This window comes from Limanda limanda, chromosome 19 (assembly GCF_963576545.1).
Source record: "Limanda limanda chromosome 19, fLimLim1.1, whole genome shotgun sequence".
NCBI lineage: Eukaryota > Metazoa > Chordata > Actinopteri > Pleuronectiformes > Pleuronectidae > Limanda > Limanda limanda.
Window position 1 is genome coordinate 17,943,518 of NC_083654.1, and position 27,079 is coordinate 17,970,596.

The 27,079-nt window shown below is 46.7% G+C and overlaps 1 protein-coding gene and 1 long non-coding RNA gene across 3 annotated transcripts; both read left to right on the forward strand.

Annotated features, from left to right (window-relative positions):
• The first annotated feature begins 882 nt into the window (after nt 1–882).
• On the forward strand, nt 883–5,096 carry LOC133025508 (uncharacterized). The gene is made up of 3 exons (XR_009683151.1): nt 883–1,015; nt 2,092–2,188; nt 4,997–5,096. It is a non-coding gene; the product is annotated as an uncharacterized LOC133025508 (long non-coding RNA).
• A 42-nt stretch (nt 5,097–5,138) lies between these two features.
• ash1l (ash1 (absent, small, or homeotic)-like (Drosophila)) lies at nt 5,139–27,079 on the forward strand. 2 transcript variants are annotated; one of them, XM_061092183.1, is made up of 25 exons: nt 5,139–5,806; nt 6,589–10,978; nt 12,895–13,573; nt 13,747–13,920; nt 14,049–14,143; nt 14,474–14,547; nt 14,681–14,726; nt 14,918–15,026; nt 15,157–15,363; nt 15,539–15,685; nt 18,033–18,141; nt 18,270–18,419; nt 18,652–18,719; nt 19,074–19,240; nt 19,634–19,786; nt 20,127–20,181; nt 20,530–20,662; nt 22,225–22,488; nt 22,859–22,945; nt 23,028–23,118; nt 23,525–23,663; nt 23,784–23,956; nt 24,209–24,375; nt 24,915–25,401; nt 26,463–27,079. In XM_061092183.1, the coding sequence occupies exons 1-25, from the start codon at nt 5,204–5,206 to the stop codon at nt 26,552–26,554; spliced, it is 8,859 nt and encodes a 2,952-aa protein (XP_060948166.1). In that variant the 5' UTR covers nt 5,139–5,203; the 3' UTR covers nt 26,555–27,079. The 2 variants fall into 2 exon arrangements, with proteins under 2 accessions (XP_060948166.1, XP_060948167.1); XM_061092184.1 differs by having other exon boundaries at nt 24,915–25,374.

Sequence of the window (27,079 nt, forward strand, 5' to 3'; positions counted from 1 at the left end):
GTTGGTCAAACTGAATGATAAAAAATGAATAGATTAATCATCAATGAAAACAAACAACGCCCCAAAAATGAATTATATAAAATACGATGCTGAGAAAATAAAAGACAAGTTCTCGTTTTCAAAGTTTGTTCTTAAAACGACAATCAGATCTCCTTAGAAACATTGAAAATCTCCTGCCAATCAAAACCCAAAGTCACATTCCTGCACAAAAAAATGTATTTACGCACTGTTTATACAAGCTTTAATAAGTTATATATATATTTAGTGCAAGATTCCCTCTTTGGACGGCTGATGAGCAATAAAGAGCAAAGAAATTAGTAGATTTTGAGTAAAACTAAAACATTTGGACAAACTTTGAATAATGTTCGTGCACAAAACAAGGATATAACATTATATGTAAGTTATGTCCATCACTTCCAAGTGCATTATTCAGGGGTCTCTCTCCTGGTCCCATTTGTTTGTTTGCTTTAACACAGACTACGTTAATGCTCTGATTGACTGGTTAATGGTCTCATCCCAGCACAGGAGCCACATCCTGATGGGAGCGGGATGTTTTATTCATGGGGCTCCTGTGTTGACACCGCGGGGTTTTGACAGTGGACACCTCCTCCTTCTGCACCTCCTCCTCTTGCACCTCCTCCTCCTCCTCCTCCACCTGCAGCCACCATCCAGAAAACACACAAATAATGAAAGTCAAACCTAGGTTTCTTTAAATGAGCAGAGGAGCCAGCACACACACACACACACACACACACACACACACACACAACCGACATTTGCTCTTCTCTCCTCTCCTCCGCCCTCCCTCCTCGGTCCTCCTCCCTCCCTCCCTCCCTCCCTGGGAGCAGAATGCCCGTGTTGCACTGACACTGTACGATCCGGGCTGAGCAGACATGGAGGCCCGCGGAACGAGGGAGGCCCGAGCCCACACGTCCCGGCCCAGCTAACCCTAACCCGGGAGCGGATTATTCGCAGCACCGGCGTGGGGGGGGAGACACCACGACCACCAGTCGCTGTAAGGGACCCGGAGGATTTTCTTGCTTTTCAACCAGAAGGACTAACCAGGGGAGGGGGGGAGATCCATTTCGGGTCTCTGTTGATTCAACGCAGCCGCCATTTTGTTGACAGTTAGTGTTTTTTTTTTTTTTTTTTAATAACCTACACTGCTGCATCTGTCACTTTACACCGCTGGAATATATCCCTCCGCCTTTTATTCTTTTTTTAAAACCCCTACGTGTGTGTGTCCCTCGGTGGAATTGTGCGTTTGTGTTGTTTTTTCAAACCCGACATTTGGAGATATAATTTTTTTCCTGGGGGGGGTGGTTAGCTAGCTAGCTGACTTTAAGCTATCGTTAGCCTGTCGTAGCGGAGTTGTGTTATAACCCGAGTTGTCCTGTGTGACGTGTGGTGGTCGTGGACATCACTGGTCCGGGGGTCTAGGAACCAGTAAGGACCAGTGGGACTCGAACCCGAACCCACCGCTGGAGCTCTGCACACGGAGGAATTAGCTCCACTCGCCCTCCTGGTACATGCTAGCTAGCCGCTGCCAGGGATGCACTAACATAGCACCAGCCCTGTGTGTTATTGCACGGATGGAGGCTGCTAGCTTGTCACCAGATAAACACAAACCCCTGTTAGTGCACTGGGGGTCTCATTAAGAAGACCCCTTGCATGCTTATGTCAACGCAGCCGGGGCTTGTTGTGTTGTTAGCTTAAAATGCTACGAAACTGCATTCGTGTGTGTGTGGGGTTCAGCTGCCTGACACTCCGGGGTAACTTTGTGTTTTGGAGGAGGCAAGGTTAAATCTGGTTTCCCCCGATTTGTGTGCATTGATTTCTGGTTGAGATTTGTGGCCCCGGGTCGTTATAACCCATCCGGCAGGTCTGGAATCTGCACAAACATTTGTTATGCAATTGCAGCTCGGATACACAGGAGGAGGTGGTGGTGGAGGTGGTTTTGGTGGTGGTGTGGGAATGTGCTTCTTCCAGGCAGCTGAAGTGTGGTTAGATTAGATTTTTAGATTTGTATTCATCAGCTGTAATCAAAACACATTTTTGACATTTTGCATGTTTCTTTTTTGGCCCATGCAGCACTTGGAAGATAAACTATGTGGCCACCACGTTGATACACACGAAGGGAGGACACAGAGCTAAATAATGTGAACACCGTTTCTGGACAATTACACAGGTGAGTGTATTTCATATTAATACAATGTGTGTTTCTTTAGCTTCATGTATTGAGTCCTGATCCAACAGTGTAGATCCACTGAGTCAGATCGACCTCTGCTTCTGTTGTTTTGCAGAGTTTTTATTAATCTGATATTGACACCTGAGCAGATGTGTGCATGTAGTGTCAACCTAATGTCTGTCAAGCTCATCTCTAAAGTCTGGGTCTATTTCCAGTGATCAGGAGACTGACTAAACACTGGAGGATTTGCTGAGGCACTTGCGGTTAAAGCAGAGAATATGACTGATCCGTTCTCATTATCATGACTTATGACAGTGTTGACTGTACAGGAAACCCCCCTGAATAACGGTATTCGGTGGCAACCACGTTTTTTATTTTTTGCACGACACGTGGGGAAGCGTGTCTGAATTAACATGTTTCTCTCTGCACTTTAATGTCTTGTAATAACACAGCCTGCAGCAGAGAAAGCCCGGGGTCTGCATGGTGCTGGTGCTGACTGACACCTGTCATTACCCACCCCAGATTTATTGAAGCCTCCACCGCGGTTCCTTTATCTCCCACATCTCACCCGCCTCCTCCATTCAAGTGTTTGAACGCTGCTGCTGTGAGATGAGACAAACCAATCGTAGTAGTAAAGGAATTTGCCCCCCCTTCTCCCTCTCCATCTCCCTAGCCACACAGCTCTGTGTTTAGTACCATTGGTGTAAAAGCCCTGCAAAAGACACCGAGCTCCGAGGGCAGACGCCAGCCCTCATGTGAATGATGTGGAGAGGGGGGTGTGGGTGGGTGGGTGGGTTGGATACTATTGCTATGGCCAAAGGGAAATCAGCAGTTATGAACAACGTGTGCAAAAGTGAGGAGGGAGGGAGCAAGGGGGAGGATAGAAATGGGAGGGGGCGCGGGAAGTTGTTTACTACGTTCCTGCCTGAGCTGCCGTTTCTTTCTGGATTCTTGATTCTTGACCAGATATCGATCGTTGATTCTTTGTTCGTCACGTTCATATTTATCATAATCGGACGGTTGTTCTTGTTTCATATACGATTAGGGTCAACTGTAACTCTCTGGCAGTGGCTCTGAAAGTAAAAGGAAGCAAAAGACAGGCATGAGTAGTGTTGTTATTCTGTTGTGTTGCGGGTTGACTCAAAAAGCCCAGATGACTATAATGTAGTCCTACTGCTTTGTGAATAGAAAAGTACCTCGATGCCGAATGTGAGAATGATGCGTTTTGGTCCTACGGCTTATTAATCAAGAGTATCAGATCCTTTACAGGAGAGCGAGTGCCAGTAAACCACCCGACTTGGCCTTTCAGAGGTGAGAGGAATGTTTGGACTCTCCTGAAGGCTTTTCTCCTCGAGCCTCTTACTGAGTTTGGTACTACACTGGCTTATTTTTGGCCCGGTTGCTATCGGGCAGCGGAAGCAGTCAGCATCACTCCAAGCGTTAACTATAAAAGAACGGGGAGAACATTTGTCACTCTGCGTAAAAAAGAAAAACAGGACATGGGGAATGGAGTTTGGTGGTGGGTGAAATGTGTTTCTGGTTAAAGTAGGAACACAGCGACTTTAGTTTGTGTGCTGTTAGTACTGCTTTCCCAAGTTAGCGGACTGGAGGTGGAAAAGCTTTAGGAAAGCGGTGAAAGAATACAGAGATTGATGGAGTGTTAAAGAAAGGAGGGAGGTGTGATCTGAGTGCGGTATGTGTAGTGAGGGGGAGTCCGCCGTTTTGAGGCGAAATGGAGTGAGTAATTGAAGCAAACACAGAAAGAGGGCGTGGGGGAAGTACAGGCCGGACTCTCGAAATTGGGCTGCGTGTACTTTGTGGTTCAACAAAAAATAATCTTCACTACTGCTTTCCACAGTCATAACCCAAAGCAAACACGGTGTAAGATGCTGTGTTGGGTATATGCTGTTTTTTTATTTATCTTTCTTTGCCTTAATGATGACGACTTGTATGACTTTCCTGAGGCTCCATTAAGAGGCTCCTTTAGTGCTCTCTACTAATGTAGGGCGCAGAGAAACCGCCGGCACGTTGACGCTCTATCACTCACTCTCATTTGCTGCTGGCGAAGGCTGGGAAAGGCGGCCGGATCCTCTGTCTGGTCCCAGAGGGCCCAATGTGCTGAGGTCACAGTTCTGAATTGCCTCCAAATGACTTCGCACAGAGAAAGCACCTGCTTGGGGGCGAATCCGCATTAAATCACTCAGTGGCCATGGGGAGCTGTAGACAACTTCATTGAATTGGGCCGCGCTCTAAGGAACACAATTAAGAAACGTGCTGTACTCTGCAAACAGAGTATGAGCAGAATTCCACAATAACAATCATGTTTTCACTGCAACTAAGGAAGGAACTTAAAGGATTGCTTATTTGACATCTTATCTCGCGACATCGTAGAAGGATGTGACAACACTTTGGGATTAACTATTGACTCTGGATGTGTTGGGTTTTGTAGTTCTCACGTCGACTACCTAAAGTCCTTGAGCCGAAGGTTACCTTTCGAAGGTAGACGATCCTTGGCTGTGTAAATAGGTCACAGATTGTTATAGGCTGTGAGGACGAACAAACCATAAAAAGTCACCCAGACAGGATGAAGGACAGCCTCTAACCAAATAGATGATAAAAAAATTGTTGCCCTCCATCTGCTTTGCACCATCATTCATTGAAAGACATTTTATACTTCTCGGTTGTAGGGCACGGTTTAAAACTGTCAGTGTTTGGTTGATGTTCTGTGTTGCAGTGACTGATGGAATTTTCTTTTTTGTCCCCTCCATCCTTTCCCTCCCCCTTCTCTACCTAATTTTCTTCCAACAGTTGAAGGACGGAGAAAGAGGGCTGGACAGCCGAGGAAGGGAGAGAAGCCGCCTCAAATCAAGGAGAGCTTCACCCTCACCGTTACCCCCCCCTCCCCCCTTTCCCCCTTCACCCCCATCCCATCCCACCCCATCCCCTGAGAAAAACTCTTACCTGGTTACCACACCATCCCCTCCCTAGTCCACTTGTACACCCCCTAAAGTTCTGATGGATCAGAAGATGCAGGGGGGAACTGCAACTCCTCCCCCTCTTAACTCAGGTGCTCCCACGGGGGAGCGAGAGAAGGATGGAGGAAGTGGAAAGAAAGAAGAAGAGGAGGAAAAGAAGAGGGACAGAGAGAAGGAGGGCGCTGCCACTGGCTCGGCTGGTCCTGGAGGGGAAGGTGCTGGTGGTCCGGGAGGCGGCGACCAGTCACATTTCTCCATCAAAGAGAGCAGCCTGTCCGAGGGCAATGTCAAACTTAAGATTGGCCTTCAAGCAAAGCGCATGAAGAAGCCACCGAAAATCCTGGAGAACTATGTGTGCCGTCCAGCCTTCAGGGCCACGGTGAGGCACACAGGGCGTGGAGGAGGCGGAGCCCGGGGAAACCGGGCAGCGGCTACAGGTGATGGGCCAGGCACTCAAAACCAGTGTCCTTCAAATGGCAGGGAAAAGGAGAAGGAGAAAAATCCCAGTGTCAACAGACCATCCCCATCGTCTTTATCAACCCCCTCTTCTAAAGCTCCTACTCCACCTCCTCCTGCTCCTCCTCCTGCTGTCACCACCACCCTGTCACCCTCCCAAGTAAATGGGAGTGCTCCAGCAAAAAGGGTAAGGATGGAGAACATAATCAATTTATGTACTTTGACTCAATGTTGGATTCATTCTTTGCCAAAAGCAAGCATTGCAGATTGACAGCCTGCATGTTCACCAAAGCGTTATATTTGTTTTGTGTGTATACACTTGTGTTTATTTACCTCAGTTTCTTTAGCTGTTATCAGTCACTCACTGGGAAGGCAGTGGCCCGCAACACGGTGACTGAAGTAATCACCATGTTATTGCACAGATAAAGAGCCCAACATAAATTGTTCTTTAGTATTCTTTGTGCTCTCTGTTTGCCTGTCTCTATTCATCAAGTACCGCCTCCTCCGGTCTCCCTCTGTCTCTGCCTGGCCATGTCCTCTCCACCCCCTCCCCTGCTTGACCCTTCTCTCTAGCTCTCCCCCCTCTGTCCCCAGTCTGACCCTGATTAAATGTTATTGAGTTGAGGGTTATAACCCCCCCCCCTGGATGTGACCAGAAAACAGCTTTGGACAGAAAAATCTCAACAATGAATTGAAATTTTTAGAAAGGGGTAAAAAAACTATTGTTTATTGATAGTTTCTACTTGCAGCTGAGAGTGTCTCTGGCCGGATGTGTTAGCACCACCCTCTCTAATGTGTCATTAGGTATTAGCTTTGACAGCTTATGACTTGAGTGTGTTTAGAGTCTTTTTAGATACATCTGTCTAATTTAGAATTTCAGCACTGTATTTCTAAATACAAAAGTTATTCATCAGTTGACACGTATTAGTTTTAATTATTCACTTGCTCTCTTGTTGTCTTTTTTTCCAGGGTTCACCAAAGATAGATAGCAAGGCGGACACAAAGCCAGACTCAAAAGCAGCAGCCACCACATCTGAGAGACCCGTCAACCTCCACCGGCCTCCTCCAGACAGTAAAACGCATTCCTCTTCGAAGAAAGCACCGAATCCACAACTCAACCCCAGGACATCCTCACCTTCTCCACCACTACCTGCATCAAAGGAACCCAGTTTTGAAGGTGCAAAACCGGCCCAATACGCCTACAGTACTGAAAGTCAGAGAGACAAGGACAAGAATCTCCAAAACTGGGGAGCACCCACAGTCACTGAGAAATTAGCTCAACTCATAGCGACATGTCCACCAACAAAGACCCCAAAGCCAGCCAAACCCACAAAGACTGACTCCACTCCTCTCCCAAACTCAGGCTTCATGGCCCCCACAGCCAAACAGCGAGACAGGGCTATGGCCAATAGGAACACATACTCAAGAATGGTGCACCTTTCTCCACCACCTCCCGTATCACGACCACCAGGTCGGCCCTATGGTTCTAGGAACAAAGACAGTGTTATGGAAAATTCACCGCTGAGAAAGGAGGACATGGATGGGGCTGGGAAAGCAAGTAGCAGCAGCGGTAACCACATCAGCAACAGCATGAGCAGCAGCAACAGCAGTAGTCGCAGCAGCAGCCCAGCACTCACGTATGGCAATAACCGCCAGTCAGCCATTTCAAAAGACAGTATCAATGACAACAGTAGCATTTCGAAGGGCCAGTCGCGTGCTGCTCACTGCCAACCCCACGCAGCATCCTTGCCATCCTGTCCTATTTCATCCTCTTCCACCACCTCAGCCGAGCAGAGGACAGCGAGTGCAGTGAGTCACCTGGGATCCCCGGTTCCCTCGCAAGGACACCATGCACGTGAGAGTCCTGCACTAGCAGAGGAAAGCAGTGCAAGTGAACTGGAGCAGGACAGGGACAGCCCCAGAGACTTAACCAAGTGCTCTCCCTCAACAGGAACAGGAAAGCCAGAAGGGAAGGACAAGGGGGGTAATAATCAGTCACTGCGGGTTGAGAGGGGGAAGAGCTCTAGTCCAAGTAAGCGCAGTCCGAACCGGGATGGTAGTCGACCCGGCCGGACAAGTGGTCTCCCTGAGCCTGTGAGACAAAGGGCGTCTTCTCCATTAGATCAAGATGGTGATGATGGTCCACCGACGCCGCTTAGAGACGACTCTCCCGATTCCTCCATAGACTCTCCTGCAGAGCAGGACAGCAAACCCCTTAAAAAACGCAGGGGAAGGAAACCCCGCTGGTCCCGTCTTATGAACAAGACGCACAGTCAAAGAACAGGCCACGACAGTCCCTTCGACCAGAGCAAAACCACCATGCCTTTATGTTCAAGCTTGGAATCTGTGTTGCCACCTGTTAAAAGACCAGTGGGCCGGCCCCCCAACCCAAATAAGGTCAAACCAAATCCTGTGCCACAAAGTCAAGTGTCACTGCTTTTCCCATGCCAGCCTAGGAAAAGGGGAAGGCCAAAGTCCAAAATGCCAAGGCTTGATGCCCTGGCCCATGGGCACCCACCTAACAAGCTAGCCCCCTCCAAGGTCTTTTCATCTTTGCTACAGTCCAAAGAAGAGCAGGACCCACCTGTTCTTCACCCAGAGGTGGACTTCAACCCCCCTAAGCCCATGCCTAGAAAACGTGGACGTCCCAAGCGCCTTCCCCCTACCTTACCACAGGAGGGTCAGCCTCCCACGTTGGCTCCAGAGTCAGGAGACATGGGAGAGAAACGGTTCCGCAGTAAAGGAAACGGGCAGCTCATCATGAAAACTATTATAGGCAAGATCAATAAGATGAAAAGTGTGAAACGGAAACGCATTCTCAGTCAAATCCTGTTAGGCCCAAGACCAGAGGAACCCCCCAAGTGCCCTCCCAGTGGGGTGGTTGGTTCGGTGGAAGCCACCACCCAGTCGCTGTCCTCTCTGGCAGCTTCTTTTGGGGGAAAACTTGGGCCACAAATTAATGTCAGTAAAAAGGGCACAATATATATGGGTAAGAGGAGAGGCCGTAAACCAAAAGCAGCGTCAAATTCCTCCGCTACGCCTCCACAAGAACCTTTCCTCTCCCCAAACACCACCTCCCCTCTCCATCACCACCAACACCACCCGCTCTCTTCAGAAGTCTTCCCCTCTCCTTCCCTTTCGCAGTCCAGTGGAGGTCACAGTCCCATCAGTGATGCCAGCTTTGTGGAGCCGGGCTCAGTGCACTTTGCAGGTCATGCTCACTATGCCAACTCCCATCATAGCCACAACACATTCTCCTTCTCCCCCCCAACTTTTTCGGCCCCTAATCCTCGTAACACAGGGCTGGGCTCGTCATCTATGGCCGCTGCAGCTTCCCAGAAAAAGGCATCTTACAGAGGATACCATCATCACCACCACCATTATAGGCAGCACTACCATTATCATAAGCTCTCCCCTCCTCGGCCGCTTCATCCCACCTCCCCTGCCCCCCTCAGTGAGCTAAAAGAGGCCACTCCCTCACCAGTCAGTGAGTCACACAGCGAGGAGACAGTGCCCAGTGACAGTGGTATAGGAACGGATAATAACAGCACTTCTGACCGGGGTGAGAAAGTGGGAGGAGCGGGTGGCTTGGGGGCAATTGGCTTGCCACCTGGGATGGGCAGTGGATTATTAATGCCAGGGGTCATCAGTTCGGCCATGGGTCCAGGAGTGGGAATTAATTCTCGAGGCAGGCGGCGACACTCTGCTGTGCTCATGGAACATCCCTCACCCTCTCCATCACCTCATGGGGCAAGGTCATCACCTGATCCCCGGAGACCTCACCCAGCAGCCCCCGCCGCTTCTTTATTGGGACACAAGGAGAAACATAAGCACAAATGTAAACGCCGCAGCCACGGGTGTCCCGGCTACGATAAGCTAAAAAGACAAAAGAGGAAACGCAAGAAGAAGTATCTGCAACTTCGCTCCCGCCGACATGACCCAGACTTTCTTGCTGAGTTGGACGATATTGTTGTGAGACTGAGTGAAATACGGATAGCACACCGTACCACAGGGCACCGGCTCGGCAGTGGAATAGGCATCGGTGCGGGAACAAGTAGAGGGCCAGGGGTGGGGAGCAGGGCCGGCGGGGGCATAGGAGGCCCAGGTGGCCCACCTCCACATCATTATGTCCACAGGGACCTCCTGCCTACAATCTTCAGAGTAAACTTTGGTAGCTTCTACTCCCATCCTGCATACTCTTGTGACCCAATGCACTATGTTCGAAAACCAGACATGAAGAAGAAAAGGGGACGGCCTCCTAAACTGAGGGAGTCCATGTCTGAGGTTCCTTTTTTACCTGGCCTTGGATTCCCACTGTCCAGCGGAGGCTTCTATCACCCCTCCTACAGCGTTCCTTACTCCTCCGGGCCCCTGGGGTTGGGCTATTACAGAGGCTATCCTGGAGCTAGTGCTCTTTATCCCCACCCACACCACCAGGCACCCCACACAGCCCAATCCCATCACTCTCACCACTCGCCATCCTTCCCTCCTCCTCCCCCAACATCTTATATGCATCATCATCACCCCTCACATCTCCTGCTGAACCCCTCCAAATTTCACAAGAAAAAACACAAGCTGCTCAGGCAGGAGTTCCTTGGAGGAGCGAGGTCCCCTGTCCTTTACCCACCCATGTCCTCTGAGCTTTCCTTCAACTGGCACCACAAACACAAACACAGGCACAAACACAGAGAGCGCGGTGCCGAGGAGGACAGAGAGGAAGCGTCAAGAAGTGGATCAGGGAGCCGGGCTAATGCAGGGATATCTGACAGTGGAGCATCAGGGAAAGGAGAGCGAGTTGGCAGTTTGGGAATGGCCGAGTCTTTACAAAGATGCCGCTTTGGCCGAGACACCTCCAGCACCAGTGCCGGCAAGCCAACTGCTTCCACCTCGGCCAACTCCCCTTCTTCTTCCTCAACCTCTTCTGCAGAAAGGTACAAGCGCAAAGAGAGCTCAATGTCCTGTCTAGGCCCCTCCAGGCTCGCATTGGGTAGTAGCTCAAAAGGCCACCACCCAGTGGAGTCCTGGTTCAGGATGGGCAGCTCTGAGGCGGACTACTCTAAGCTTTCCCGGGGTCACGTGATGCCTGGCCAGGGTCCCTTCTCAGAGGGACGGGCCGAAGACCCAGCCGGCTGCTCGGACAGCGAAGACGAGGAGCCTCTCACACCCACAGAGGATGTCGAGCCTGGAGCCCATGATTCTCCAAACTTCACAAATCTCTTTGCCTCTGCTCTCACCCGCACTACGCTGAAGGGGGGGAGGAGCAGGAAGACTGAGGCTGTCCCGGAGAGCTCCAGCTTTTCCCGCATGGACCGGCCAATGAGGAAAGACCGCTCAACATCAGCAGAAAGGAGAGAGATGGGTAAGTCAAATTTAATTATGTTAAATTGTATATGTATAAATAACAGTTAACGTTCACTCTTAAACTGATATTCCATATACAGCATAATCTGCAGAGCTAATCTTGGTGAAAAAGAACATGCAAAGAACACAAGAAACAGTTACATGCAATTATTTGTATTTATTTGTTCTTCTGACATTCTTCACACTGTATTAAATTCCACATAATTCATGTAGCTCGATGCACTTTCAGCTTGATAAACTCTTCAGTGCATAGCATTATTTAATCCCTAAAATAAATTTGACATTGTGAAAGGTTATTGAAGTCAATTATGCACCAACTTAATTTTCCAAATACAGTTCAGATGCTGTTGTGTCAAGAATCGTGTGGCTGAATGTGATTGGCTAATGAGCTTTATGGCTGGGAACAGCTATGGTGAAACCGGCACAAGTAGGAATCAGATAGATCGAGCCCTGATGCCAGGACTATTTATGTGGGCAGTGTGCCAGATGGCAGAACAAGTGGGCTCTGAAATCTTGCTTGATCTTTGCTCAGGGAATGCTCTATTTCTCTTGAAAAATCCCTCTGAGTGTTGAGAATTACCACGGAAACCATCCATACCTCAGTTGTGGTTGGATCAAACATGACTGGTAAATGATCGGCTCTGTCTCTGTAGCTCTGTCAGCTGTCCCCCATCTGAACAAAGAAATTACTCAGTGGAATATGCTACTGAAAAAATATTCCTTTGAAAGAAACAGTGATAACCCCTGTGCATGCGCAGTCTGACATTTGGTAGCTCTTACGAGTTGTTACAGTTCTGGCAAAAATAAGGAAAACATGTGTAATGATTTAAACCGACTCCACTATGAGTGTGGATGCCCATAGCAGATGTAGCGTTTCTGCCTGGGCTCATCTTACTGCAGGGGTGGAGTGTTTTGTTAACATGCTATATTTAGAAGACATTTCCCTCAAATGCCCACAATGTGAGGCCTAGTCCTCAGCTTCAGCCAGCACCTTGACTGAGCCACTGCCGCTGTAAGACCACCAGTGTCCCCCTGGCTAACAGTGATGTGTCTGTCTTTGAGTTTAAATGTGAGTATTGAGTTATATTTATGTTCATGGCTCACAGGGAGATGGGAGGCAGTAAGAGGCTGTATGGTGCAGTTCAAACCAAGACAGGGTAATCCTGGATTATAGCTCAGGACTTGGGGTCAGTCAGAAGTCGCAGACTGCATCATGGAGATAGTGGAGGTCAAAGGTGGACTGGGACACCAGACAAGTGGGGAATGATGGAGGCCGATGGATGCACACTAACAGAAGAGGTTGGGGAGAGAGTGATGAGGGAAAAAAGGGAGCAAAGATGAAAGGGAGATGGGGACATGGGGGAACCCGCTCACTGAGCAAGGGCTAAGCAATATGAATGGTATTGATCTACTTACTACACTAATATTTAAGAATGTATTAATCCCAAAACATTATTTTGAATGATTTAACACTTTCTTAAACAGTTTTCTCTTTGCTTCCTTGTAATATAATATATTTGTGCAAGGAACGAAAAGGGAAAGATTAAAAGAAAGAGATTTGAGGATGGAAGGTGATGGTGTGAGTCAGAGAAAAATTAAGAGAAGCTAAAGTAAATAATGAAAAGGCAGCTCCCGTTCATTTAACCCTAAATGCCTGTCTAAAATATCAGCCAAGTAGGGATAATATGATCTGTAATGCTGTGTTAACCAATTACCTGATGTTTGGCTCTGTCAAACAAATCTTACTGTTGACTTTGCGGTTTGGTTGAGACACAGCTGAGACAGTCATGGGATGTTAGTTTCCTGACTGTGACCGTGTCAGCAGTGCTCGTGTCACTCATAAATCCTAAGAATGTGTGCTGAGTGCTTTTATATATACTTAGCATTAGTTTGCTGTGTTTTTTTCTCCCACAGGGTCAACAAGTATTCAGGCAAGAGGGGTTGCCCTCCCGACCCCCGATGGTCCCGAAGGATCCCTGCACCACCGGCAGCAGCACCATCACCAGCCTTCTCTGTTTCACTCCCACAGCTCGGCCTCCTCCTCCTGCCTCTCTCCCTCTCAGGACTGCTGCCTGGATGACTCCCCGCCCCACCACTCCCACCGGGCACAGCCATCCAAGCACAGCCTGCACCATGTCAACAAAATCCTACGTGCCAAGAAACTGCAGAGACAGGCTCGTACAGGAAACAATGTGGTGAAGAAGAGGGGCCCCGGACGTCCCAGGAAATACCCGTTACCCTCCCCACCGCCATCACCACCCCCTGTCGTTGAGTCGAACCCGACCCGACAGAGGGACAGAGCGGGAGAACGGCCTGCCGGGTCCAGGGGCTGGGAGGGGGACACTGTGACTGATGCCATTGAGGCAGTAGTTCAGGGACAGCGTCGAAAAAGCCAGAAAAGGAAGCAATGGGAGGGAGACGAGGATGAGGAAGAAGAAGAAGAGGAAGAAGAGGACGGGGAGGTAATAGAGACTGAGGAGCGCCTGCCAGACAGAGAGGAGAACCTGGGAAACCTGGGAAACCTGGTGGCAAGGGCCAAAACTGGCACAGGAAGAAGCTGGCTTACTCAGGAGGAGCTCCAGCATTTTCGTGGGTAAGCAACTGTTCACCATATTGCATGTTAACCTTAACAGCTGAGAGTTTCAGCTCTGGCACACAGACAGTGATTCACAGTAAATACTAATGTGTGGACTCAATGCTGGTTTATATAGGAACATTTATTGCATCCAATTGCCACTAGAAACCAAGTCATGGTTCTATTTTTAGCTCAATGGAAAACAAGCCAGATGGCCCCGTCTCCCCAGAACGCCCAGGCACTGTCTCAAGGGAACAAGCTCCACCCATTTCCATACCCAGCCAACGGGAGAAGAGACCAGCGAGACCTCCAAAAAAGAAGTTCCAGAAGGCGGGCCTCTACTCTGACGTGTACAAGACACAAGAGTGAGTGGAAAGGAAATCAAAATCAAAATATTCTATTGGTTTTTAAGATACTAGCACAATATATATAGTAGGTCTGGACAGCATCAAATCTGTCTTTACATTGCTCTCTTTCTCTCCACACCCTGTAGTCCCCGGAGTCAACTTCTGCAGCTAAAGAAAGAGAAGCTGGAATACATACCTGGGGAACATGACTATGGGTTGTTTCCAGCTCCTATACATGTTGGTGAGTCTGGGTCACATTTTGCACAGCACTTCGTATGTTTAAAACAAAGGATATGACCATGTTTGAATGATCAGTCTAAAAATAATGTTTCTAATCACGCAAACATTGTTGAGTAGAACCTTGAAATACTTTTTTACTTCAGTGCATGAGAACACTTCTTCTTCAGTTACCACAAATGTATATTTTCAGCCATTACAAGATGTCCAAATATACATCAACAGGTCAAACTTCTTATTTACATACAGTATGTCTATACAGCTGTGATAAATGTACAGCATGTGTTAAAAAATGACTTCCTCCTTCTACATTTCCCCTGGTTTGATTTTACAGGGAAGTACCTGCGACAGAAGCGTATTGACTTCCAGTTGCCTTACGACATCTTATGGCTGTGGAAACACGATCAGGTGATCCATCACATTGAGTGCTAATTGTCTTTTAGGGCTTTTCCATTCTCGGAATGAGCAACTGATGGGTAGTTTAAAAAAGTCCCAGGCCGCTCGTCATTTAACGCCCCTTGTGTTCACTCTTGTGTTTCAGCTTTACAAGAGGCCCGATGTCCCCCTGTATAAAAAGATCAGATCAAGTGAGTATCTGGCTCGTCCCTCGGTCAGTTCTGTTGCCACTTCTCTGTTGATCCCTCCCTCGGTTGCTTTGACTCTTGCTGTCATTAGTTACATGAGCGTTGTTTACAAAACAGGAATTAAAAATACTTAATGCTCTCACTGCTGGCCACAGCTTTGAATGTGAAGTGGTAATCTTCTGTTTGTGTCACAGATGTCTATGTGGACGTGAAGCCTCTCTCTGGATATGAAACAACGACATGCAGCTGTAGGGGTCCTGAGGGCTCAAATGAGAAAGGCTGCCTGGATGATTGCCTGAATAGGTAAAGACACATGCAGAAATTGTTATTCTAGTTATTATCAAAAACCAAGATGCTGTTTCATACATAATGACGCTTTGGAGTTCTTTTGTTTAGTTAACATTTAACTTGTGTTCAATTGTGTTTCTTCCAGGATGAGCTTTGCAGAGTGCTCTCAAAGCACCTGTCCGTGTGGTGAGCTCTGTGACAACCAGCATATCCAGAAACACGACTGGGTCCAGTGTCTGGAGCGGTTCCGCGCTGAGGGCAAGGGCTGGGGCATCCGCACCAAGGAGTCTCTCCGCTCTGGACAATTTATCATCGAGTACCTGGGAGAGGTTGTTAGCGAACAGGAGTTCAGGTGAGATACATTATGCAAGATATTCTTATTTAACTATGTATGTGGACGTCAGATGATTTAGAATATTCTCATACTCTTGTTTAGACTTTTTCACTTTCTCATTTCAGTACTTATTTAGAAATGGGTGATATTCTCTCTTTGAACCTTCTTCTTCTTTGCTCTTTCCCTGATTTAGGAGCCGAATGATGGAGCAGTACTTTGCCCACAGTGGCAACTACTGTCTGAACCTGGATAGCGGCATGGTGATCGACAGCTATCGAATGGGCAATGAGGCGCGCTTCATAAACCACAGCTGTGAACCCAACTGTGAGATGCAGAAGTGGTGGGTGTCATATCAGCTTTACACCAGTTCCCTACATGTGTCCTTTTGGTGCCTTTGGGTTCTGAACAAAACCACAGATTTTGGCTTAAGCCATTTCCGGAACAAGCGTGAGCACAAATATACTGCGTTCACTCCCACTATGTGAATGGTAACGCCGACCATTAGGAGTCCGATAAGAGAAGGGTATATGATTTAAGGACTGTCTGGTGCATCAACATTCATAAGCTGCTTTCAGACATGCACTTACATTTTCTGAAGAGGCTGAGTGTAGGTACGCAAATGTCTGAGATAGTTACTCAAGGCATTTTCTGGAACTTCCTTTGCCGGCACCCAAAGTACAATGTCCATGTGAGAATATGCCAGGAAAAGCTCAGCGAGCGAGTGGATGTGTTGATGATGATTCTAATATGCAGCAGATGCAAAACTGTAAGAATACACATAACTCAGAATGGAAAAGGCGCCATACACGTAGGTAGAAGCTGCCGACAAATGTGTCAAATTGGAAAGACGACGAGACTCGAGAGCTTTTGGCAATAAAGGCAGATGTTGGTGTCGATATGCCGCAAACAAACACATTTTTCTATCATGAACATGCAGGACCCAGCAAATGTGCTGCTGTGTTCTCCATATGTGAATGTTCTTCATATATGAGCAAGTGACAGTGAGACATTTGCTGAACCGTTGTTAGAGGACAGTGGGAGAAGCTGAACATTTTGTTTTCCGAATTCTTCTGGCGTTTAAAGTTAATGAACTGGAAAATAAACCAGCCCATTAACTAGATAGTTTCTCTTAATTGCTCTCCGTTTGTGGGCTTGATGATTTGGATGAGATGGATAATTTCATATTCTCGCTGCAAGAGGCAAACTCACTTTACTGGAAGCACCTGAATTAAACCAGTAAGATATTCAGCAAAGAACTAATGATGAATCAAAATAGAGACCAGGCCATCCAAAGCACAAAATGTATCCTGTGTATTTGATATTCTCAGCACCTCATGTAGTTTAAGAACTGAGCATTTGTACGTTAATTCATGTAAATGGCCTTATTTGTATCAGTGTTATATTCCCTTATTATCGCAGGAATTCTTTGTTATGTTTAGAAGTTTTTGGAAGCTGTGTGGATTTGTCACAGCGATGGAGTAAAATCCCTTTATCCTTGGATTCGGTTAAATCGTCACAGTGGATGCTGGTGAATATGGTGTTGTCCTAGTTTAGGCGTCATACACCAGCTCTAAAAGGGACACGTGTAGCAGGTGCACTTGGTTGTTAATGAGAACGCTGTGCCTGGAAACCCTAACCTTATTAATGTGGTTTTGTGGTGGTAATCTGATGAGATCACCTCTGTCACACTCTGCCAGTGTTCAGAGACCTAAATGGCTTAAAGGCCTTGCACCACGCCAAAACAATTCACTGGTTTCCTGAGGGATTGTTCTCCCAGCATGGCTAAATCCACTGCAATCAGAGCCCTGGCAGAACGGGCTTCGCCGTGCCCGATGTTACGAAGTGAAACCAGCTTGGTTTTGCTTTAGTCGCGGTTTGCTGTGTTTGGTGAATCTGCGCCACGTGTCACTGGAGAGGATTTGATTTTGGACCGCTAACGACCTTGAGAGTCAACTATCCAACCGTACCCTCTACCCTCCAGCGTAGACCTGCTCATAATCTAGGCCACTGGTCTGTGCGAGTCTGTGTGTGTAATGTATAGTGGCTGGGCTGAAATAAAAGGCACCACAAGGATGGAGGATTTTCCCCACAAAGCCTGACGAGTCATCCATCTTGTCACAGAAGAGAGATTACATGCAGCGGGGCCTTAGATACAGCTGTAGTGCCTGAAGACAATGCGCTGAACCAGCTTTTTACCCCTATAGAAGGAATAAATTATGAAGTGGCTGGCAGGCAGAATAGTGCACTTTATTCTTAGAAGAAAGGCTAAAACCTGGAGCACTGCTTGGTTTGAAAAGGCGAGAAAAGGGGGGGGGGTTACGATGTGTTGAGAGGTTGCCAATTCGAGCAAATGAAAACCTGGCTGTCCTTTTCTCTTTTTGTTCAAATTTTAAAATGTCTTACCTTTAAATTGGCCCACTGACATCCATATTTAAACATTAACTTTCAAGTCGGGACAGAAACTTGGAAACTTGACTTGAGGGAGAGGATGGTACCTCTTTGGTACGAGACCCAGTTGCTTCCTGACAGGTCACAAAACACTTTAGCCTTTTGCAGCCAGAAGGGGACTGTATAAAATTATCTGTCTTAATATTGAGTTTTCTTTAACCTCATATTTTCATATACACAGAAGTTTATTGTAGTTTTACGCATTAACTCATTCTGTGTGTCTGTGCTTCCTCTCTTAGGTCCGTGAACGGGGTTTACAGAATTGGTCTCTTTGCGCTGAAGGAGATCGACAGCGGCATTGAGCTCACCTACGACTACAACTTCCATTCCTTCAACACAGAAGAGCAGGTGAAGCACCAACAACCACTTTGACCTCTTCACGGAATAACACTTTGTTCAGAGCTGTACTCGCAGCAGTTTCAATTTCAGACCCTTTCCCTGCTTAGTACAACTCTGTCTCTTTCTCTGCCCTACAGCAAGTCTGTAACTGTGGCTCAGAAGGCTGCCGGGGTATCATCGGTGGGAAAAGCCAACGCATTAACGGCCTGCCTCCGAAGACGGGGGGGACTCGGCGGCTCGGTCGACTTAAAGAGAAAAGGAAATCCAAACACCAGCTCAAGAAACGAGTAAGTAATCAACGCACTTACAAATACTATGAACTTGTGTTAGTATCAGTTCACGTGTACAATGTTTGATTCTTCCATAGCAACATTTTGCACAGTTTTTGAAGTTTTAAAAATAAAACTTCTTTTCATCTGTAGTTGCTAGTTGCTAAATATAGGTTTTCAGTCATTCTCAGTTTAGGTTTGAGTAAAAGAAATCAAGAGTAATGCTTTTGTACAACTGTCTTTTTATCAGGAGGAAGAGTCGAGTGACAGCAACAAGTTTTACCCTCATCTCATGAAGCCCATGTCCAACAGAGAGAGGTAAATACACACACACACAAACTGACACCAAAGAGACACACAAGAGAAACAGAACTAAAAGCATGTTGTGCACATGTGATCATTAACATGTTTTGTCTGTATTGCATTCCTGCAAAGCTTTAATGCAAACTATGACTTATTGAATTATTTCAGACTAAAACAGCACTTGGTTTAATATCTAAAATTGAATTTAGTGCTGCCTCCCTTGATAGAATTGTGGTATTTAAATATTCCAATTTATCAAAACAAATTCCACCGGAGAGCAATCTGTATATTTGCTATTTCAAGTATGAGGTGTGAGCGCACATTCACAAGCTGTCTTCTTCACACCGTTTTCTCTCCCTCGCTCACCAGAAACTTTGTGTTGAAGCACCGAGTGTTCCTCCTGAGGAACTGGGAGAAGATGAGGGAAAAACAGGAGCTGCTGAAGAGAGAGGGCGAGAAAGAGCGGGACTCCAGCAGCCTTTCCATATACACACGCTGGGGAGGAGTCATCCGCGACGACGGCAACATTAAGTCGGGTGAGTTTAAAGGTGTGAAGAGGCTAGGGAAGAAAAAAACGTTTTAGTGGCCACAACTGAGATGTGATAGACATGTTATAGCAATAAAACTGCACACAATTTGCAGAGAATGTAACTAACACATGCAAGCAACATTAAAATCAGTAACTGTTTTAAATGTTGGAGCAAATCAATGTTGTTTTGATCTATTCAAGCATGAAGCTATGGAGAATCCGAGATTTAGTTAAAATACATTTTAAATCACAAAACAAGTGATACCTAATGTTTCAGATTGAATTCATTCAACACAGGCAGCAGATATTCACTGATCAGTGTATGTGATCTAAAATGACGTCACTGAACTGTAATAAAATAAAAGCCTGATTTGCTCCTCTGTTCATCTCTGGTTTCCAGATGTGTTCCAGACGCAGTTCTCCGCTCTACAGACGTCACGGTCGGTTCGTACGCGGAGACTCGCCGCTGCCGAGGAAAACACAGAAGTCACGCGCACTGCTCGCCTCGCCCACATCTTCAAAGAGATTTGTGACATGATCACCAGCTACAAGGGTCAGTTTCTTACCGTGTGATGCTTTGTATAGATAACCAATGAAATTCCCAGCTGTGTCTGTCTATTCTCGTGCCCTCTATGAAGCTTCCCCTTTGTTTCAATCGCTGGCACACACACGCACAAGCTATTTCCAGAAAAGGATGCTTCTCTCTTACTTTGAAACAAGTGATAATAACAACCAGGTGCCACACAGAGAAGCTAGAGTTTGATTCTAGAACAGTTAATGGTGCTGAATATGTGACCCCACTATCCACCTCAACAGGCCTCTAAAACACATCCGTCTCTTTGGTAATGTGGTGAAAGAAAAGATGTTGACATTAATGTGTTTCTGTCCCTCAGATTCTGCCGGTCAGACGCTTGCTGCTCCTCTGGTGAATCTTCCTTCACGGAAGAGGTAAGAGTTTAAACCCGCATGTCGCCTGGTTCATTCATAATGTTTGACTGTTATCCAGACAGCACAGTGTTATCTGGTCCATCAGTGTACAACACCCACATAGTCGAACACTTTATCTTCCTCCGAACGCTTTGAGCCATGACAGCGCCTGCTTTGATTTACTCATCCAGTATTGATATAATCACTTCTGTGTCGAAACAATAACAGCCCATACACCGTTGTGGTCGGGAGTTTGATTTCCGCTGTGTCATCTGTAGACCCATTGACTTATTGTTGCTCTACCTGATGTGTATTTCATTATTAAAGCCACATTTTCAGAGGCTAACACCACTGTGTTTGCACCATCAGGAACAGCCAGTACTATGAGAAGGTGTCTGACCCTCTGGACCTGAGCACCATCGAGAAGCAGATCCTCACGGGCCACTACAAGACGGTTGAAGCGTTCGACACGGACATGCTCAAAGTGTTCCGCAATGCTGAGGTAGGCTGCGTTAACGATCCCCTTCCTTTTACAATGAGAACTGCAGAAAGAGCATTTGCTTCTGCATTCATACATAATTTAAATCGTTCTGTCAGTTGAGCTGCACACGTTGCTGCCAGAAGATGAGTATTTAGGGGAAGTTTTGTTCCTCCTTTAACTTACTTTGTTCTCTCATTCACTGATCCCTATGTCTAGCCGTGTCTACAAGTTTCTTTGTTTTGTAAAGTGACATATATTAGGTTCGGAAAAAGTATGTTTGTAATGATGTGCGGGTTCAAGTCGGGTTCGACCACATTGGCGGAGCTTCCCTCTTGATATTTTTATGCTGCACATGCCTGTGATTTGGGAAACCACAACAAAACCATAAAAACAATTGACTGTCGAGTTTGGGTTGGACTTTTTTTTCTAGCAGACAGAAACTTCTGGCCCGAGCTGCACTCCAGGGTTTTTTGATCCGTGCTATTAAACCACATAATCATCAAGTTGATAGTTCCTAAACGTTACAAGAATACTTTCTTTCGGAGCAGGGATTTATTTTACATTTGGAGCTGTTTTACATGAACAACATTTAGTTCTTGGTTCTTCTAGGCAGGTTTAGATCTTCAAGAGGATTGTGTTATCCTGGGAAAGAGTCTAGAAACTATAAGCTGGTGATAACAGACAAACAAACATCTGTTTTTTAACGAATTTGTACCAGCATCGTTATATTTGTCATTGATCATAATTTACAATATTTTTCTTTCAACTCAATGCTCAATCAGTGTTACATATCTGTATGTTTTTTAACCAACAATCATTATAAACATAGATCTGATGAATGCATAAAAGCTAAAGCTGCTGTGGAATCCAGTTTTTCACTAACTCCCGAGTATGATCCCAGATTCTTTGCGCAATCAAAATCAAGAGGCCTCATCAGAATGATAATTTAAGCTGTTTCTGTGCAGCTCCGAGGCGTTCGTCCTCCCACTCAGTCATCGCTTCCCTCTCTTCGTTCCCACACAAAAACCTCCCTAATGGGATGTAACTACATGACTCCTGACGCGTAGCAGGTCCTTTCTATTTACATCTGTATAGCGTAGCAGTTAAAACAAGTGCCACTTGAAACCTCTCAGAGGAGCGTACGCTTCCATTCAGAGAAGTTTGATGGGGACGTCTGAATTAGATTGACCCCAGGGTCCCGGGGCCTCTTTTTTTTTTTGGCAGACTGAAAAATGCGTGAGTGGAATGTGGTTGATTGTTAAATTGAAAGCCGCTGGGTGTTGTCCCCGTAGGTGAAGTTTTGGCAGTTGCAGAGGAAATGACCTTTGTTCTGCAGCAAAGTGTCTGTTGCTCTGCACAGAGAAGTCTTATCTGACTGTTTGAACAGCGAAGGTGTAATTCTGGAGTCAAATGTAAATTATTCTAGTAAGATTTATCTCCTCTGTTCATGCTGTCTGTGAGATCCTGCTGTGTGTCCGAACAAACCTTCAGCAGCAGCTTCACAATGATTTCCTGACGATTTATTGTTTTTGGCAGAGCAAGGAAGTAGCTGCTCTTTTACGACCGTCTTGTTTTCCCACCAGAAATATTACGGCAGGAAGTCATCAGTGGGCAGGGACGTGTGTCGGTTGCGGAAAGCCTACTACAGCGCTCGCCACGAAGCCGCCGTCCAGATTGATGAGATCGTGGGCGAGACTGCCAGCGAGGCCGACAGCTCGGATTCACTGGAGCGGGACCACGGAGGAGGAGGGGGGCCGGGGTCCCACGACAAGGACGACGACATCATCCGCTGCATCTGTGGAATGTACAAGGACGAAGGCCTGATGATCCAGTGTGAAAAGTGCATGGTGAGAAGCAACGGGTCAAACGCATACAACTGAACAAATCTATAGTTTTACCTTTCCCCTTTTTGTTGTTTCAGTGAGTGTGTTTCTCCTGAGACTTAACACCTGACTATGAAGCACTTTGTCAAAGAGATTTTCTGCAGTCGGTCCTTTTGTGTATATTTATTTTTAGACAAAGAAAACAAGGATGGTAACAAATATCGACGGAACAACCACAGTCGTGAATCACCAACTCTTAGGAGAGGACAAACGCTTCTGTCCTTGTCAGTGATGCAGAGCTCTCGAGTGTTAACCGAATCAGCCGGAGAGTAATCAAGTCAGCCACCCATTTTTTACTATGTGTGATTTCAGCAATTTTTTTTTATCATTGCAGGTATGGCAGCACTTTGACTGTATGCGGCTGGAGACCGAGGTAGAGCACTACCTGTGTGAGCAGTGTGACCCTCGGCCTGTAGACGGGGTACGTTTATCTCCGCCAAAAAACTGCCATGAATACTGAACTGGCTCAGCGACCTCTTCTAATCTCACTTACATCATTACAGGAAGTCCCCATGATTCCCCAGCCCAGCTACGCTCAGGCCGGCTCTATCTACTACATCTGCCTCCTGAGGGACGAACTGCTGCTACATCAAGGTAAAGAAACACTTGAAACCTGCAGCCATGAGCTCATAGATGCTGAGAAAGGTTTGCTCTCAACTTTTAGAGCATTTTAACAGCTCTTGAAAATCTTGAGTTTGCTGACCTCCAGTGGTTTAACTCCTAACGGCCCTGCAGTGATGTAACATGACATCACTCTACAAGAGGTTGCGGGTGTGTTGCATGTGGTCAGAGGTTAAACCGGTTCGAAACATTTAACCAGAGATGTCAGAAACACAGGTTTTCATTCTGATGTCATGACAAAGCAATCCTCTCCAAAGGACTGACCTGAGTTGTCTAACACTCTATCTGTCAAGGGACTTGGTTGTTAAGCAGTCAATTTCCTGTGAAATGTACGGTTGCAGACAAGTTACAAGTCGGTGTGTGTGTGTCTGTTGTGCAGGCGACTGTGTGTATCTGATGAGAGACAGCCGACGCACACCTGAGGGCCAGCCCGTCAGACAGTCTTACCGTCTCCTGTCCCACATCAACCGAGATAAGCTTGACATCTTCCGAATTGAGAAACTCTGGAAGAATGAAAAGTAAGTTCAACCAGATGATGCCCTAAACACGTCTGACTGTGAGAAAGATAAAGTTGTCATTGAGTGTGGAGTTGTGTCAAAGTGTTTAATATTCTGTCCCTGTCTGCTCCATCTCTGAAGGGGTGAGAGGTTTGCCTTTGGCCACCACTACTTCCGTCCTCACGAGACGCATCATTCTCCATCACGACGGTTCTACCAGAATGAGCTGTTCCGGATGCCGCTCTACGAGATCATCCCCCTGGAGGCAGTGGTGGGAACCTGCTGTGTCCTCGATCTCTACACTTACTGCAAGGGTGAGGGGGAAAAACACACACACACACACAAACCTTCGTCTAATGTATGACTCACTGCATCTTCTGTGACGGACTAATTCTTTGAAGAGCTACTGCTCAGGCTCCTGTGCTTTTTGATTAAAGCTCCTTACAGGCTCAATGTGTGTAATTATGGATAAGAAGTAGGACAGTGCTGATAAAGAAAAAGTATTTTTAAAATGACGTAACCTGCAGCAGTTCTTTGATAATAAAGATTTCCTTTTCTTCATTCAGGTCGGCCAAAGGGCGTGAAAGAGCAGGATGTTTACATCTGCGATTACCGCCTGGACAAGTCGGCTCACCTGTTCTACAAGATCCATCGTAACCGCTACCCAGTCTGCACCAAGCTGTACGCCTTCAACCACTTCCCCAAGCGGCTGGCGCCTAAAAGAGACTTCTCGGTGAGCGTGGTGGGGGTTGGGGGGGGGGGGGGGGGGGGGTTTGTTCCTGACGGGGCGGGTAGCTGCTGTGTTGGCATCTGTAGCTGATTACTAAACACTGAAGGATATTTTAAGAGCGGAGGTAATATTACAGCCCCGGGCACATTTGCAAGGGCGGCTCATCTTGCTGACAGTGTTGAGACTTCCTGTAACACAATAACAGGTGAAGGTATTTCTAACCAGAGAAATAACTGAGAAAAACCTCAAGAGCTGACACGCAACCGCATCAAAAACCTGTTCTGCAATTTTGTTATTGCTGTTGGTATGTTGACGACATACAGTATATTCAAGTTATTCTGTCCAGTGTAAAATACATTACAATTCATTGAGGTCTGTGTCAGGAAACTTTAACTTTTCAAACCTCCTCTCTGGTTTCTTTACTTTATTGCATTGATTTCATTCATTATTCACAAATTGCCATTATCTGAAATCTAAATCAGCTGCATAAAACTTTTTACAAACATTATTTCGAACCGAGTGTAAATCTGACTTTTCTGCAGCCTCATTACGTTCCTGACAACTACAAGAGGAACGGCGGCCGCTCGGCCTGGAAGAGCGAGCGACCGAAAGGCGCCGGAGGCGGCGAGGACGACGGCTCTTCCTGCGAGCGGGGGGACGACTTCCCACCAGAGACGGAAGAAGGGAGAGGAGCGGAGGACGACATGGACACGGCTCCCGAGGATCCTGAAGTGAACTCAGCGAAGCCCAGGAGAACGGAGCAGGAAGGGGAGGGAGAGGAGGATGACGATGATGAGGATGAGGAAGAGGAAGGACGGGAGGCTGCGGAGCGCAAGGAGCTGGATGAGGTTACCGCCGAGAGGATCGGAGAGATGCTGGAACTCCCGTCCTCCTCTGCCTCCTCGCCGTTACACCACCCGGTGCTGGGCAAGAGGGAGGCCCAGAGGGACCGGCTGAACAAGATTCTGTTGGATCTGCTGCACAAAACTCCCGGGAAGAATGGTGAGGGACCGGGATCGAAGCAGGGGGGTAGGTCAACGAATGAATGAGTGTCAAATACTCAAATCATTTGCTGTGACATCATTTATCATTTTTACCATGTTGGATAATGCATTTCATCACCATTATCTGAATGATCAAGTTTTTGTGGGATGACAAGGAATCCATATCAGATCAGCTTTCATTCATTTTTATGTTGCACATCCTTCACTTTAACCGATGCTGCTTCGTCCAAGTCCTTTCCTCCTGTGCTATGATAGAGACAGTTGTTTTCATTTGCTGATACTGTTACTAAAAGATCCTTTATCTATTTTTTCATGCATTTAAATTGTAACAAAGCTGTTGAAAATCCCCATTATACCATTTAAACGTTACACAAGATACAAACACCAGAACAATATCACGAAACACTGCTGTTGAACGTGACAGTACCCCTAGTATTTACCAGTACTGGTAGTTTTTAAATACAAGCGGAACTTCCTATAAGTTGATGTTACATAGAAACAGGCGTCGCTGCTAATAAAAGTTTTCAACTGTACACGACTTGTTGACAAAGCAGAAGTAAGAAGCGAAAAATGGCATCACAAACATCACAAAGCCAGTCTGTAAAAGATGTTTTAAACCTATGCAGACAAATGGAGGCTACACATCAAATATGATACATACATTATGATATCATGGCCTCAAACATAGGTCAAGTGTTTGTTGTCTGACGAGCAAACTATTTGTTTAAGGAGGAGATTAAGGGCAGTGATAACTTTTTAATTGGGCTTCAAGTTTTTAGTTAACTCACCAATGTGGCAAACGGGTTTATATTTAAACAACATTCATTTCTGGATGAAAGTTGCAACAAGAACAAATAAATATTTCAATTCTGGATTCAGGGAGATGAAAAGAACTTCAGGAACAGTTCCCAGAGGCTTCCTGGATGTTGCTGACTCTGTCTGACTTTTGAGCACTTGAATTTTAAAGTGGAAATAACAGAAAAGACACCTTTACCGTTTCTCTGCTTTGATACAACACCCTCTGTCAGCTGCTTCTGTCCAAGCTCCTAATCCCCCTTTCTCTTTCTCTGTCTGTTCTTCCAACAGCCATAGATGTCAGCTATCTCTTGGAGGAGGGCGCAGGCCGGCGGCTACGGCGGCGGACGCTTGGTTTCGGTGATTTCGTCGGGAGGAAATAACGTTGCTACGTGCCTGTCAAGCACACTGCTTTTAACCTTGTGAGCAAGTGCGGAAAATGGAGCGAAAGCAAGAGGGGAGACGAGCATTGCTGGCTGCCTGACCATTAAGGACCACAATGCATCCCTCGGGGCCTCTTCCGGTTTACCTCTTCCAAGACTGTCATCTCAAACCTGAGAGCGTGGAGGGGGTTTGGAAGCGCTGACTCCGTGGCAGTGAAGTTCTCCAGGAGCACGAAGAGAGAGCTGACCCAGACTTCTTGCTTATTTAAGTAGTTTGATGCAAAACCTGTTTTTCGAAACACAAAAAAACGAACATAGGAGAAAAAACCCATGCACTTAAATGCATTGAAACGTGACAGACGTGGGCGGATGAATTGAAACAAGTGGTACGGAGTTCGGGGGGGCGGAGAGGCGGAGAGAGGGACGGTTCTTCCTTTCATTCAGTGGTGATGTGAATGCTGGAGAATCGGCTCGATGCTGCAATGACTAAATGCAAACAAGCGAGAGAAGATCAGCGCCGGGACC